The sequence below is a fragment of the Alosa alosa genome, chromosome 16 (genome assembly GCF_017589495.1).
Source record: "Alosa alosa isolate M-15738 ecotype Scorff River chromosome 16, AALO_Geno_1.1, whole genome shotgun sequence".
Classification (NCBI taxonomy): Eukaryota; Metazoa; Chordata; class Actinopteri; order Clupeiformes; family Clupeidae; genus Alosa; species Alosa alosa.
The window spans coordinates 2,320,672-2,336,445 of record NC_063204.1 but is presented as its reverse complement, the minus strand read 5'-3'; the positions used below and the strand labels follow the sequence as shown (position 1 = coordinate 2,336,445).

The window sequence follows — 15,774 nt, the reverse complement described above, 5'->3', positions numbered from 1 at the left end:
ATGCGACACACCCTGCAATAGATTCATCTGTCGTGTAGGAACACATCTCAGTCCAACACATCGTGAATACTCTGCTGGGCTCCTTATATGGAAGCTTCCAGGTAACAAAAACACATGCAGGTCAATCATGCTCATGTTCAGACAAATTAAGACATGCGAAGGGGGGACAAATTAAGACATGCATGGACTGTTTCCCCAATAAAAGGTTCACACTTTCCTGTGTCTGCATACAACTGTGTAGATGTCTTTGTTAACTAAGGGGGTTCAAACCAGTTTGGGTCCGAGACCCGTCGGTCATTAACCCTTGGAAGGTTCAAAAGAACGCCACACATGCGAGTTTGCAAACACCCCAGCACTCACACACTTAACATAAAGCAACAACTCATTTCTCATTTGCAAAGTGGACATCACCACACACTAGAGGTGTAGGCTACTTGCCCAAATGCTCAATGAAACAGAGCATGCAGTAGAGTGGCCAGAGAGAGGCTTGGAGAACACTGGCAAACAGAGATCAAAGTTCAGAGGAGAGGGGCAAAAAAAATGCAACCAAAAGAACATTGAACTCCCATGCAAACATAGAAGACATACCAGAGGCAGAAGTCATCCTGGAGGTTTACAAAAAGAACATTTATTGTTTCTTCAAATAATTGCAATATATTTATATGCAAGTACTTCATTCACAAAATATTCAACGATAAAGATAATCAGGTGAGAAAAATGCAAGTTTGTTTCTTCGCTATCTCTTTCTCATATGTATTTCTTTTTTAAAACATGATATCAAAACAAAGGAACCCAAGCTGGCACACATAATGAGAGTACAAATATCTTTGTACTTCTCATGCAGTAAAACAGGTCTTTCTGTTAACCACCAAACTTGGACTTGAAATGGTCCAAGGTATTCCTTCCTATAAGTGATTATGGCTTCAAATATATCGTTTTAATAGTAATGATACTTAACAAAGAAGACAAATATAAAATGTTTTCATTAAAAAAAAAAACAAATACAATATGAAATGGTTGAAAACAAAAAATCGTTTGTATTTCTGCATGCTCGTAAGCCAGGTGCATCTGCAATTGATATGTTCCTGATGTCATACACCATATGGAACTGTTCATGTTGACATTTTCTGCTGCTGAATGGGAAATCAGGGGAACATCTCCAGTTTGTGTAAACACAGCAAGGATCATGGATTGGTGGATTGATGCCAAAAATCTCTGTCACTTATGTTTTTTTGGTCATCTAACAATGACAGCAGCTCTTAAGAGGTTTTGGGGCACTACGTCAGGGACAGGTGGAGCATCCAGGTATCGCCAGAGCTACATTAGGTACCAGGTCTGGAAGAGTCCAATGGTCACTACGGTAACATCCTGGACTGGCCTTTATGTGCATGGCGGAGCAAAAGACAACGCAAGAAGATATCACCACGTGGCAACGGCGGCAGAGGAGCAGAATGACACACACTCTGATGTTTCCTCATACCGCCAAAACGACCACCACCACCACCAAACCTCAAATACATTCAACAACAGCCACTATACTCAACACACTCAGACAGCAGCTATGTAGACGTACTCATCACTCACAGAGTAAAGTACAGGAGCTGAACTACAGACACATTAGTCACCAGAACAAAACAGCAGCCACACAAGTGAACTTTGGATTTCACATGGAACATCAGGATCAAGAAAACATTTCTTTAAAAAAAAAAAAAAAAAAAAATCGTAAAAAATAAAATAGGCAAACATCGGAGGCAATTAAAGTCCCAGATATTGCACTGCATGCTGGATGAGTACTGCAATCAGCTGGCCAGCACTGGTACTGCAGTAGTCCCTTGGGAAAAGGGCAAGTTGAATCATTGAAGTCACCAGGACAAACACAAGTTGTTTCATTTGGTTAGCTTGATGGCACTGGCCATGCTATGGAAACAAAGAGGTATAAATGGACACAAAACTGTAAACAATCCACAGGTGGTCAGCACTCGGGTTGCCCAGTGATTTGTTTGGCAAAAAATGTGAGCGATGTCTAACTACATAATCATGAACTCGACCTCCACCTCCATTTCAGAGAAGATCTTCCATGAAAACAGCTTGGTGCACATTGGCTGAGGCTTGCAGAGAATCGCTCACACCGACATATTACACATCCTGTTTATGTCATTGAGAGAGATCTTTGATGAGGAAACCAAGCAGGAGAAGAAACATGTGAATTGTACACACATCTCCTGGCTGACTTGCTTCGCACCATCGCCCAGCTTATAAAGCAACTTTCCCCTTCCCATTCTTCAGAGACGCAGAATTTGGCCTAGCAATTTTAATGTTACATTGTTCTACTGTAAATCAAATCACCCCAAGTGCCAAATGCCAACCCCAGTGGGCAATCTTAGAGTATGATACTTTGGAGAACACGATTTTGTGTGTGCACATTAAGTAAAAACAAAACAAACAACTACTGTATGTACATCTCCTAAAAATAAGTCTTTAAAAGTGCAAATGCCCCTTCGTGTGCTCTTTCCTGCACTAATCTGTAACTGAAACATGCGTCCCAATCATGTTTCTAAAACACTTGTCCCTTTCATATTTCTGTCTGTAAGGCTTTGGCGCGGGGAGAGAGAGAGAGAGAGAGAGAGAGAGAGAGAGAGAAATCCCTTTGATATCTCCAGGTCATTTCTGAAGGCCGGCGATGGCTATCTAATCTGATATAAAGGTCTGTCCTTTTTTTGTCAAAGTCCCCCCCTTTTTGAACCTGACATGTAGTGTAAACATCAGTATAGAAACAGTGAAGTAAACAACAAACAAACAAAACAAAAAACAGACAGACAGAAAACACCAGCCTGCTCAAACCTCGGGCTCCTTCATTGTTTGTGTAAGGAGCCTGTTCTCCCTCCTTCCTAAAGCAGCATTTGGATAAAGGCCTTTTCCAATCATAGTGCATCTGTTAACAAGCTTTCCACATACAGAATTTACAAGACCAAGGCTGTGCTTGATATCCCTCAACATTACAAATGTTTCTCAGTCTAGCATGGATGTGAAAGCTTCTATTATGGAGCTGTTCTGAACCTGTCGGGGCCCATAGGTTAGACATGCCCACTGACACACAGTCTGCGTCCTATGCATCAGATCAACATGGCTGCCATGACGTTCAAGTAAAATCAAAACAAGTGAAATAAGGCACACGATTCTCCCGACAAGTCTCTCGACATGTCGAGTACTGCTATGACCAAAAGTGAAGGAACAGCTTAGTTCTGGGTCTCCAGCCTCATCCACTGCAGATGGTTTTATGAGTCAAATGCCATTTGGCAAGACCAGGGAGCAGCATTACAATAAAGGAAGAAAAAAAATACTTAACTACTAGCAGGTGGCGATAGAGAGACTGAAATAGATGTAAACCAAATGGGGATGTTCTTATGCTAATATCTACAAGATGTTTTCTCTAGAAAAAGGTTGGCAAGTTGGGAAAGTTCTAACTCGCTCACATTTTTTGACAGAAGCTTTGCCACAACCTACACATATCATTAACAAGCACAGTACTTTAAAACTGCGAACAATGCATTGTGGGATTGCTTCACACAGCCACATGGGTCGCATAATGGCCTTCATCTGGCAATGCCTTAACCAACAGACATTCCAACACTAAAGACTCAGAACTGCATAAGGATCTGATTCTGAGTCTGATCTGTTGGGTACTGTTTGTATGAGCTCGTACTGCGCAGAACCCCTTCCTGATCTGAATATGCTGGAGCCGTTACTTTGGGTAGCTGAACACAGGGTTCCGATGTTGTGATTAATGTTATAGGACGTCAATAGCAAGCGTGAATGTACATAACCAAACTAAGATGTGTCAAAAAGGGAGAGGGAGAATGACAACAAACAAAACAAACAAATGAATAAACAAACAAATAAAGAAACAAACAAACGAATAAACAAACAAACCAAGACTAGAGACAGGAGCAATGGGATCAGTAACGCGATAGCCAAGAGGACAGTGGCCATGCGCCAAACTCAATGCGTGCAGACGGGTTGTCCAACACGGATAAAGTAATCAGATGGAGTCTGTTTAAGGCATCTGATTGGATGGCTGTTCTTTCCCTCAGCAGTCCCCAAACCTGGGTGGCGGAAGAGCACGGAGAGACATCGCAGTCTCCCCTGTCAAACTTCACTCACCCTGCGGAACATAGAACACAGCGGAACACAACGTCATCACAACCAGCTCAGACATCACAACACATCAACGTCAGCACATGGAACACTCCAGTGTACAGCCATTCAGCTTAGTAGAACACACTAACACAGCCATAAAGTCAAAAACATCACTCCACAAACACTCAGTCACCCCCAAAAAGCACACAGTAAACAGCCACACACCACGCCTCATCAAGAGTCACTGAGATGGTGGGCACTAACGATTTCCTGGCAGAAGTAATTAGTAATTGTAAATGCCCCACTAACATGCCATTGCGTGTCATCTTAGAACGTTACCAGACGAGCATTCCAAGACAGCCTACCTGGCTATGATTCACTCTCCATGTACACCGTAATGACCTCAGTTCCATCTGGGGGAAAAAAACTTTAAAGTTAAAACTTTCAGTTTCACAGAAATTACTGCAGCAGTTTATTATGCCTTCCCCAACATTTTTCCCTTATCATCTTCACACTTTACTTTTACATCGAAAATGTCCTGGAAATAAAAAAAAAAAAATGCTCAAGCACAACAAAAACACAGCAACAGCTGACAGCAGGGCCAAAAGGCTTTGTCAGAGCAGGCATATTTTCTGGGAAATGCTGAAATTGTTATCGTTGTAGGACAGGTAATAAACAATAAATGGAACAACAACAACAACAAAAAACAGAAATTCTGCTCCAACTCAACTGTAATGCATACCCTCCAACAATTCATTTGAAGACATTTAAAGACATGTTTAGGCCTATCAAAACATATCAAAAACTACATTTAAGGCGTTTTAAGACTATTCAAGGCGTTTGAAGACTATTTAAGACTATTTAGGACTTTCCAATAGTGGGTTTTCTGTACAATCCCTGTCAGTGCTTCTTGTAGTTCTTCTTACAACCAACCAAACAATCTGTTTTAGAGGAGCCATTAATCTGCTGTGGACAGACCTGACTTAAGGGGGTCGATGCTCAAGATCTCATCGCTGATGTGCTGGTCGCTGCCAAGCAGGCGGTTCTGGGAGTCGCTGACTGGACTCTGGGGCACCGAGTCGTCTTCAACACTGTGGGCAGAGAGTGAGTCACTGGCCCGTTAATCACCGGCCGCCAGCACATGCCCACCAGCCCACCCGCCCTACTGTCTAACAGCAACTGCAATGCCAACGGGACCCTGAGTCAGAGCGGTCCTGTTTAAATGATGGGCTTTCACATGCAGCATGAGGATAAACACACTATCATAATTAGGCTTGGTTTTTGAAAGTACAAAACTGATTTACTTAAATTTTGTTTGTTTTGGTCCTATTCAGCAATCACTGTAAACAAACCCAGTCTCTGTGGGCAGCCTGTCCCCAAAACAAAAACAAAACCCTGTGTGAAATTTCTCTGGGAATACTGAAGGGAGGAGTGAGACACCTCTCTGGCATTTTGCACAAAAGCGTCTGCTATTAATTTTAAATATAAACACAAACAAACATGATATCATGCATAATCCCTGCCTGCACCTTTAAAGGGTGGTGAATATGTTTGAAGAAAGGATGGATCACATGTAGGTTTGTAAGTGTTTTTAAACCATTTACTGACATACTGACATCAAAACACATTCCTTCCTATCGACCACATTTTACGTGAGCTTTTAAAGGCTGTTTACCTTTTACTGCTATCTGGGTGTTGAATTGCAGCGGGCTGCTCGGGGTCAACATTCACCAGACGGGTTGGGAACGTGAGCCCATCTCCCTGACTACAACAAAGAAAAACAACGAAACCAAAAATAAGCATCAACTTACATGCAACACAACATAACCTTAAAGAAGGGATATCACCACCACCACCATCCATCAACTTACATGCACACAACATAACCTTAAAGAAGGGATATCACCACCACCACCATCCATCAACTTACATGCACACAATATAACCTTAAAGAAGGGATATCACCACCACCACCATCCATCAACTTACATGCACACAACATAACCTTAAAGAAGGGATATCACCACCACCACCATCCATCAACTTACATGCACACAACATAACCTTAAAGAAGGGATATCACCACCACCACCACCATCCATCAACTTACATGCACACAACATAACCTTAAAGAAGGGATATCACCACCACCACCACCACCATCAACTTACATGCACACAACATAACCTTAAAGAAGGGATATCACCACCACCACCACCATCAACTTACATGCACACAACATAACCTTAAAGAAGGGATATCACCACCACCACCACCATCAACTTACATGCACACAACATAACCTTAAAGAAGGGATATCACGTTCACCACCACCATCAACTTACATGCACACAACATAACCTTAAAGAAGGGATATCACCACCACCACCATCCATCAACTTACATGCACACAACATAACCTTAAAGAAGGGATATCACCACCACCACCACCATCAACTTACATGCACACAACATAACCTTAAAGAAGGGATATCACGTTCACCACCACCATCAACTTACATGCACACAACATAACCTTAAAGAAGGGATATCACCACCACCACCACCACCATCAACTTACATGCACACAACATAACCTTAAAGAAGGGATATCACCACCACCACCACCATCAACTTACATGCACACAACATAACCTTAAAGAAGGGATATCACCACCACCACCACCATCAACTTACATGCACACAACATAACCTTAAAGAAGGGATATCACGTTCACCACCACCATCAACTTACATGCACACAACATAACCTTAAAGAAGGGATATCACCACCACCACCATCCATCAACTTACATGCACACAACATAACCTTAAAGAAGGGATATCACCCACCACCACCACCATCAACTTACATGCACACAACATAACCTTAAAGAAGGGATATCACGTTCACCACCACCATCAACTTACATGCACACAACATAACCTTAAAGAAGGGATATCACCACCACCACCACCATCAACTTACATGCACACAACATAACCTTAAAGAAGGGATATCACGTTCACCACCACCATCCATCAACTTACATGCACACAACATAACCTTAAAGAAGGGATATCACGTTCACCACCACCATCAACTTACATGCACACAATATAACCTTAAAGAAGGGATATCACCACCACCACCACCATCCATCAACTTACATGCACACAACATAACCTTAAAGAAGGGATATCACGTTCACCACCACCACCATCAACTTACATGCACACAACATAACCTTAAAGAAGGGATATCACGTTCACCACCACCATCCATCAACTTACATGCACACAACATATCCCTTCTTTAAGGTTATCACGTTCACCACCACCATCCATCAACTTACATGCACACAATATAACCTTAAAGAAGGGATATCACGTTCACCACCACCATCCATCAACTTACATGCACACAATATAACCTTAAAGAAGGGATATCACGTTCACCACCACCATCCATCAACTTACATGCACACAACATAACCTTAAAGAAGGGATATCACGTTCACCACCACCATCCATCAACTTACATGCACACAATATAACCTTAAAGAAGGGATATCACGTTCACCACCACCATCCATCAACTTACATGCACACAACATAACCTTAAAGAAGGGATATCACGTTCACCACCACCATCCATCAACTTACATGCACACAATATAACCTTAAAGAAGGGATATCAATGCTCACCACCACCATCCATCAACTTACATGCACACAATATAACCTTAAAGAAGGGATATCAATGTTCACCACCACCATCCATCAACTTACATGCACACAACATAACCTTAAAGAAGGGATATCACGTTCACCACCACCATCCATCAACTTACATGCACACAATATAACCTTAAAGAAGGGATATCACGTTCACCATCCATCAACTTACATGCACACAACATAACCTTAAAGAAGGGATATCACGTTCACCACCACCATCCATCAACTTACATGCACACAACATAACCTTAAAGAAGGGATATCACGTTCACCACCACCATCCATCAACTTACATGCACACAATATAACCTTAAAGAAGGGATATCACGTTCACCACCACCATCCATCAACTTACATGCACACAATATAACCTTAAAGAAGGGATATCACGTTCACCACCACCATCCATCAACTTACATGCACACAATATAACCTTAAAGAAGGGATATCACGTTCACCACCACCATCCATCAACTTACATGCACACAATATAACCTTAAAGAAGGGATATCACGTTCACCACCACCATCCATCAACTTACATGCACACAATATAACCTTAAAAAGAAGGGATATCACGCTCACCACCACCATCCATCAACTTACATGCACACAATATAACCTTAAAGAAGGGATATCACGTGCTCACCACCACCATCCATCAACTTACATGCACACAATATAACCTTAAAGAAGGGATAAAGACCAGGGATATCAATGCAATATCACCACCACCATCCATCAACTTACATGCACACAATATAACCTTAAAGAAGGGATATCACGTTCACCACCACCATCCATCAACTTACATGCACACAGTATAACCTTAAAGAAGGGATATCACGTTCACCACCACCATCCATCAACTTACATGCACACAATATAACCTTAAAGAAGGGATATCACGTTCACCACCACCATCCATCAACTTACATGCACACAACATAACCTTAAAAAAGGACAACCAGATATCACATTCACAACCACCACCATCATCCATCAACTTACATGCACACAACATAACCTTAAAAAAGAACAACCAGATCTCACATTCACAACCACCACCATCATCCATCAACTTACATGCACACAACATAACCTTAAAAAAAGGGATATCACGTTCACCACCACCACCATCATCCATCAAAAGTTGGAAAAAAAACATGTCAACGCACAGTGAAAAGAAACTAATTTTCTCAATCATGGTGAGAAGTATAAGGCAGTGACAGTGAATGATATGTTGAGGTTACCTTGTGAAGACAGGCAGCAGCCAGTATTTCTTCTGGTCACCAAACACCTGGGCGATGTTCTTGGTGAAGCCCAGCGAGAAGCCGTTCTTGTCGGGGCCGTTTCTGAAGACAGGGGCCCTAAACGCCTCTGCGCAAAGAGGGTGACCACAAGGTCAGCGCAGCATTAACACTTTCCTTCACAAGACTCAGTACTCAGACGGTCATAGCTCAAGGTCATAGTGGCCCCCTTGACATGTGGAACTACTGGGGCCAAAACCCCAAATTCCTTATCAACATTTTCAGCAAAACTGCCAAACCAAGTTTTGTTTAGATTTGTAAAGCAGTCCCATCTTAGTGTATATAGGACAAAAAAACAAACCTTTGCAGTTAGTGAACAAAACTTCCAGTTAGTGAACCTAACCTTCACCACGTCATATGTGTGGGTGGGAGTGTGTTACCTATGGTGGATTTGGTGATGTGTGGGTGTGGGTGTGGGTGGGAGTATTACCTATGGTGGATCGGTTCTTTCCCACTAGCCACAGGTGGTAACTGAAGAGGGACAAGATGCTGATACAGAACATGGCCGCCACAAAAAATAAAAATAAAACATGGAATTTGGCGTGAGTATCTGGCAGCTCATTCTGAGAACGAGGGAGAGAAAGAAAGCAAGGTAGAGTGTGTGTGTTTGTGTAAGAGAGAGAGAGAGAGAGAGAGAGAGAGAGAGAGAGAGAGAGAGAGAGAGAGAGAGAGAGAGAGAGAGAGATTAATAAAGAGAAGAGAGACATAAACAACTCAGGGAGGAGACAAAAACATTTCAATCAGGATTAAGACTTCCAAACAAACATGTTAAAACACACACACGGCCAAACACAAACACACACCACAAAAAGTGTTTTCACTGTAGCCCTTTGTGGGACACATGGAGCTGGGGGGGGGCATCAACTGTGATTACCTGTGGACAATTCTCGGCCGATTTCCTCCGGCACAGCTTATTGCAGAGACAGAGACAGAGACAGACTGTTAGACACGAGGACAGCACAGCGGGGCAAGAGGAGCTCAAGCAAACAGGAGAGTTAAGTGGGTTAACACACGGAGCATTAGGCGGCCTGAGAGTGCACTTAGTACAGCAGCAGCGACAGGCCAGGTGGACAAGGAGGAAGAGAGCGGACGAGAGGGAGGAGGTGTGGAGAGACTGAGGAGCTTAGAGGGGATAGAAGGGGGCAAGAGAACCTAGGGGACAAGAGAGGCTAGGGGCAAGAGAAGAAGCTGGGGGTAAGAGAAGCTAGGGGCAAGACAAACTGAAGGATGAGACGTGGCTGACAGCTTGACGGACAAAACACAGTCCTGACAACCAAAAGCTGTGGGATGAGCTACAATGAAAATTCAATGACCAACACTTGCTTTAAAACAATAACTAATAAGAAAAAAAACATACACACATACAAAATAAACCAGAAAATACTAACACGTATAAGAAGAAAATGATGAGATGTGGGAAAAAAAAAAAGTGTCAGTTTCAACCAGTTTCAAATACTCACTGTCCAAAACTTAATGAAGTACTGGAGGACTGTGGCCGCGATGAACAGACAGTAGAGCAGTGAATACGCCAGGAACAGGATGAAGTACTTGTAGTTGGAGAAGCCCACGCAATTGTTTACCCTGAAAACACATTTCATCATTGGCCCAGGCGCACAATCCAACCCTGGCAGATTTACTAGCGCCTGGAGGCAGGGCGGAACGCCAGGCCAACAGCAAAACAATGCCACTGCAATGCCGAGGAGACATTCTAAACCACCCCCCTTAAATTCATTAGGCTGACAAGCAGCTGATGGGTTCTGCCACTGCTGCAACACGTTTTGGACTTAAAAGTATGAGAAGAATTGTTTATGACTTAATTGAAATTAGTCTGAAAAGAATCATGCACACCTTAAAATCCACAGCAAAACAAACACATGACTCACATGCACACGCTGTTAAATGGAAATAATAAATTAACATTTGACTTACCAAGGACAGTGGTGGTCCATCTTCAGCACACACCTGTTCAAATGGGACACAGTGAACGCATGCTCATTGAAAAACACACCACACACTCAAGCAGGAAATAACAAATGTACATGACGAACTTCCTGTACTCTACGCCCTGCGGATCACCACACTTGCCCAGACTTTCTTATTTGCATTGTAGCATTTCACAAGATAAGATAGTCTGTCTGAGTACTGTGCAAGAGTGTGTTTCCCAAAACCATAGTTGCTAACTAAGTTAGCAACTATGTTGGTTGCAATGCAATTTCCTATTGCCAACCAACTAAGTTGCTAACAGGTTAGCAACTATGGTTTTGGGAAACACACCCCAGGTTTCTAATGGGGAGCATTGAGAAGCTCTACGCAAAATGAAAGCAAAAGTAGCAAGTTGTGAAAGCCAGACAGAGATGCCTCGGTGCCCTGGGGGCCATGGCTGAGTCAGGAGCATCACTTATAACCACTACATTTAAATTTAATAATAAATAAAATAATAATAAAATGTGTATTCATTTAGCAGACGCTTTGTCCAAAGCGACTCACATGTCAACTACATTACAAGGGCAGTACTTTGTCCTCGGGGTTAAGTGCCTAAGGGCACAACGGTGGAAGCTGGGAATTGATCCCACAACTTTTCTGGCTACTGCATGTTAGCCCAGCTCCTTAACCACTAAGCTACCATCGTCCATATCTACTGCATAACTGCATAGCTAGCTCTACAGGGCACTTACAACTCTATGCACATGACCCATGCACATCCTGCAAGACTTTTAGGTAAAATGTCTTCTGGCAGCTCAGGCTGCATAATGGACAGAGAAAGTGTGAGTACTGGGCCGAGGAGAGGAGGGGAGGGGAGGGGAGAGGAGAGGAGGAGGGGAGGAGAGGGGTGGGGAGGGTTAGGGGAGGAGAGGAGAGGAGAGGAGAGGAGAGGAGAGGGGAGGGGGGGAGGGAGGGAGGAGAGAAGAGGACAGGAGAGCAGAGGAGATGAGAGGAGGAGGAGAGGAGAGGGGAGGAGAGGAGGAGGAGAGGGAGGGGAGGAGAGGAGAGGAGAGCAGAGATGAGAGGAGGAGGAGAGGAGAGGAGAGGGGAGAGGAGAGGAGAGGAGAGAGGGGAGGAGGGGAGAAGAGGAGAGGAGAGGAGAGGAGAGGAGGAGAGGAGAGGAGAGGGAGGAGAGGAGAAGAGAGGGGAGGAGAGAGGAGAGGAGACGAGACGAAACACTCACATGTCACAGGCGGAACAGTGATGACATCGGTCAGGTTTGATCACCTGACAACGGTCGCAGTAGCGGATGGCTGAGGGGGAGCAAGCACACTGGTCAGACTGGGCAGATACTGGTCAGACACTGGTCAGACTGGTCAGGGAACAACAAGCACACTGGTCAGACTGGGCAGATACTGGTCAGACACTGGTCAGGGAATGGGGGAAGAGCTGAAAGATAGGTCCTCAACGCACTCACCTGAGTGTGTGACAACATGCACAAGCACAAGGCCGAGTTTATTCCCCTCTGACCATTTATCATGGTCGTTGACAAATGGTTAAAGACAACCACAGAGTCAGAACAACAAAATGACTGTTGCGGTTGTTGTCTGTATGAGCTGCATTGATCTTCTTTATCTTCTGTGCACCTGACCGCAAGACAAGTTCCCGTTTGAGATAATAAAGTGCCTGAACGGAACTGAACAGAATTGAACTGGCGATTGAACTGAACTGGTAAGCTGGCGACCAGTTCCAGGGGGAATAAATGACTGGACTGGGTTGACAGACTTGACTACTGGGCACATAGTACTTTGGGAAGCATGTTTTTTTTGTTACGCATTAGAGTTCAGGGGCCTATTGCACAAAACTAGGATAAGGGATTAAGCCGGGATATCTTGGTTATCCTGGCTCAATTTATCCGTGATCCAGTTGCACAAAAGCGGAATAGGGGGCAGCAGGATATGTTATGGTATAAATCACCATGGCGATTTATTCTGTGGAGCTAGCCTGCTCCAGACCAGGCTAAGTTCCAGGATCTATTTAATCTCATCCCTTATCTCAGTCAGCAGTCACCACAAACGGAAACCAATAGTTATTCCACTGCCCACTACACATTGTTATTACATATAACTAGATCCACTGTCATTATTTAAACGTTTGTGATCATTAATTAATTTTTACATATCGCCATTCCTGACCTGTCATGCGACAATGTGTCACGGGAGTGCCTAACCATTTCGCGCGTGGTGGTCGCGGCATTAGTTGCAATATTCTCCTAAACAGAGGTGTTGCTGTTTGTTGCTGTTGTGAAAAGGCTATCGCTACCTACTTCACACCATAGAAGAAGCAATGAAGCCGCTCTAGTTGCCATGGTGAATCAGTGAATCTGTGATCGGGTAGGGGTCTATTTTGAGGGAGCCGTGGCCAAGACTTATCCAGGATAGGTTTCACCTGGCTTGATGAATCCGTGTCTGCTCATCCTGGCTTGCTCGTTGTGCAACCAATTAAGCCTGTACGCTCTTGTTTTGGATTCATTGAGTGCAGCTCAGTAACTTATCCCGGATGTCTTAATTCTGCTTTTGTGCAACAGGCCCCAGGAGTGAGCAGAGCAGACACTCACCTCCTGCCCCAGTGCGGGTGTAAAGAGGCAGACTGCTGGCCACTCTCTTCAGGATCTCCTGCTGGTTCTCTGGACGTTCCTCCTTCTCATACTGCTCCTTCTCCACTTTTGGCAAACAGAACTGGATGGAGAACACACACACACCTCAGGGATTACGGTTCTCTAACCGACTGCCATCAGACACTAAAAAAACCAAAGATGGGCCAACGTACTAGCATCAGACAACAGAGCGACATTCTAAAATATAAAAGGAGGAGTTGTGAAGCTCCCAGACAAACAGTTGCTGTATTGAGGACACCAATACCTCTGGCCAGTAATTAACATATCCAGAGCACGATAACTAAACACCACACTTTTCAGCATGACTTGTATGACAGTTTCACAAAGACAATATCCAGGCAAATCAGGAGCTTGCGAGAAGTGTTACCTCTTTGGAGGGGTTTGCTGGTCTAGTGAAAATGGTCTTCCAATACGACCAAACAAACATGATGAATGAGAGATGGAAGAGCACCAGGTACACAACTGCAAGAGACGACCAGTTAGGAAAACACAGACACTCAATGACAAAACAGACACATACCCAGTGGATGGTCAACACTGCCAAGACCTAGGGACTCTTTACATTCCACAAGTAGGTTACACACGGCATGGCTCTCTGGTGTATAGGCCTATAGCCGTGCTCACTGTTCATTCATGTGTTGTTTTTTGATTACTGGCGCAGTATTCCGGGGTTGTCTGGCCAGCTGCACTCAGCACAATAACAGCAAATGAAGCCTTGAGCTTCGACTACAGGCTCCAGGGTAAGATGCTGGTGCCAAGCTGACAAGAGGCCAATTTAAATAGCCACATTTCATGAGAATCAGACACCCACAGACCACAGACAGGCTATTGTTATGATGGAATGATACTTAACAAGACTTTCAGCCAATCGCTTCAAGTTTTTCCTCCATTTTAAAAAAACTCTTCACTCAATTTCATAATTGAAATCCAGGGAGACACAACTACTGGACTTACTCTTTTCCCCTGTGCTCGGGATGGTGACTGTAAAGACAAACACAAAAAAGACTTAACAGAATAACAATCTGGTGTTACATTAGCGCCACTGTTACAATTTAGCCACATACTACCAGGACTGACGCTAGTGCTGTCGCATCACCACTGAACATTAGGGGATTATTCAGAGATGAGAAGTCAGACCTCGAGATTTGACACCATTTATTCAGTGCTACACATCTACTAGACTCTAGCTGGTTGAAGTAAAGACTAGTGAAATTTGGCAAGCTCCGTATAAGGTAACCATGCTTTTGGGCGTCAAACTTTATTTAACATTAATTTGCTGTCTTGTTATGCAACGTCCATTCTAACGTTACAGTCAGAGATCATTCAAGCTTTTGAAGTTGCACTAATTCAGTCACAACCCAGAGCTTTCACAGACTGATATGGTGGTTGCGGAGCCCTTTGGCTGAAACTAACATTGACACTAGCTCTGTAAACACAATACAGTTACACTGCCGCATTTTAACATTTATTGCGATACAAATCAGAAGACCACGTCTCTATGTTCCCACCTTTGTCAATCACTTCCTCGTTTTCACAAGCCAAGAGCATCTTGGCTTCAACTGGCTAGCGGCAGGTTAGCTAATGTCTTCGCTAGCTCACCTCTTCTAAACTGCTCAATCAAACTATTGGCTTATTTTCAACAGATATAAAATTAATGAAAGCATGTAACTTACTTATGCACAGTTCCACAACATACGCGTAATACGACCAACAGACCACTAAGGCAATAAAAATAACTGGAATCCAAGCTAATCCCCGTTGGCAGCATCTTAATACATGCGTGGGCGCCATCTTTACTCCCTTACGACAAAAGGCAGTGGTCTCTACAGTCACTGACGGCCGTCACTTACGTTCAAGGGTGGTAACCAAATTTCAAAGGAGAAATATCCCTGATATAGGAATATCCTAGCCGCAACACATTTAATATACATTTAAAATAGCCTATATTCTGTATTTTGTTGACCTTTGTTAAACGTAGAAATGTTCT

The 15,774-nt window shown here is 43.6% G+C and overlaps 1 protein-coding gene and 1 long non-coding RNA gene across 3 annotated transcripts; both read right to left on the bottom strand.

Annotated features, from left to right (window-relative positions):
- Positions 1 to 445: 445 nt before the first annotated feature.
- Positions 446 to 15,607, bottom strand: zdhhc20b (zinc finger DHHC-type palmitoyltransferase 20b). 2 transcript variants are annotated; one of them, XM_048265915.1, is made up of 14 exons: positions 15,461 to 15,607; positions 14,742 to 14,768; positions 14,155 to 14,249; positions 13,728 to 13,848; positions 12,354 to 12,423; positions 11,117 to 11,149; positions 10,648 to 10,768; positions 10,062 to 10,097; positions 9,618 to 9,750; positions 9,131 to 9,257; positions 5,813 to 5,902; positions 5,116 to 5,228; positions 4,503 to 4,550; positions 446 to 4,162 (listed from the first exon to the last, which is right to left on the bottom strand). In XM_048265915.1, the coding sequence occupies exons 1-13, from the start codon at positions 15,576 to 15,578 to the stop codon at positions 4,507 to 4,509; spliced, it is 1,128 nt and encodes a 375-aa protein (XP_048121872.1). In that variant the 5' UTR covers positions 15,579 to 15,607; the 3' UTR covers positions 446 to 4,162; positions 4,503 to 4,506. The 2 variants fall into 2 exon arrangements, with proteins under 2 accessions (XP_048121872.1, XP_048121873.1); XM_048265916.1 differs by lacking the exon at positions 10,062 to 10,097 and having other exon boundaries at positions 447 to 4,162.
- LOC125309189 lies at positions 7,912 to 9,012 on the bottom strand. Its single transcript, XR_007196084.1, has 3 exons — positions 8,644 to 9,012; positions 8,064 to 8,435; positions 7,912 to 8,007 (listed from the first exon to the last, which is right to left on the bottom strand). It is a non-coding gene; the product is annotated as an uncharacterized LOC125309189 (long non-coding RNA).
- Positions 15,608 to 15,774: the final 167 nt, after the last annotated feature.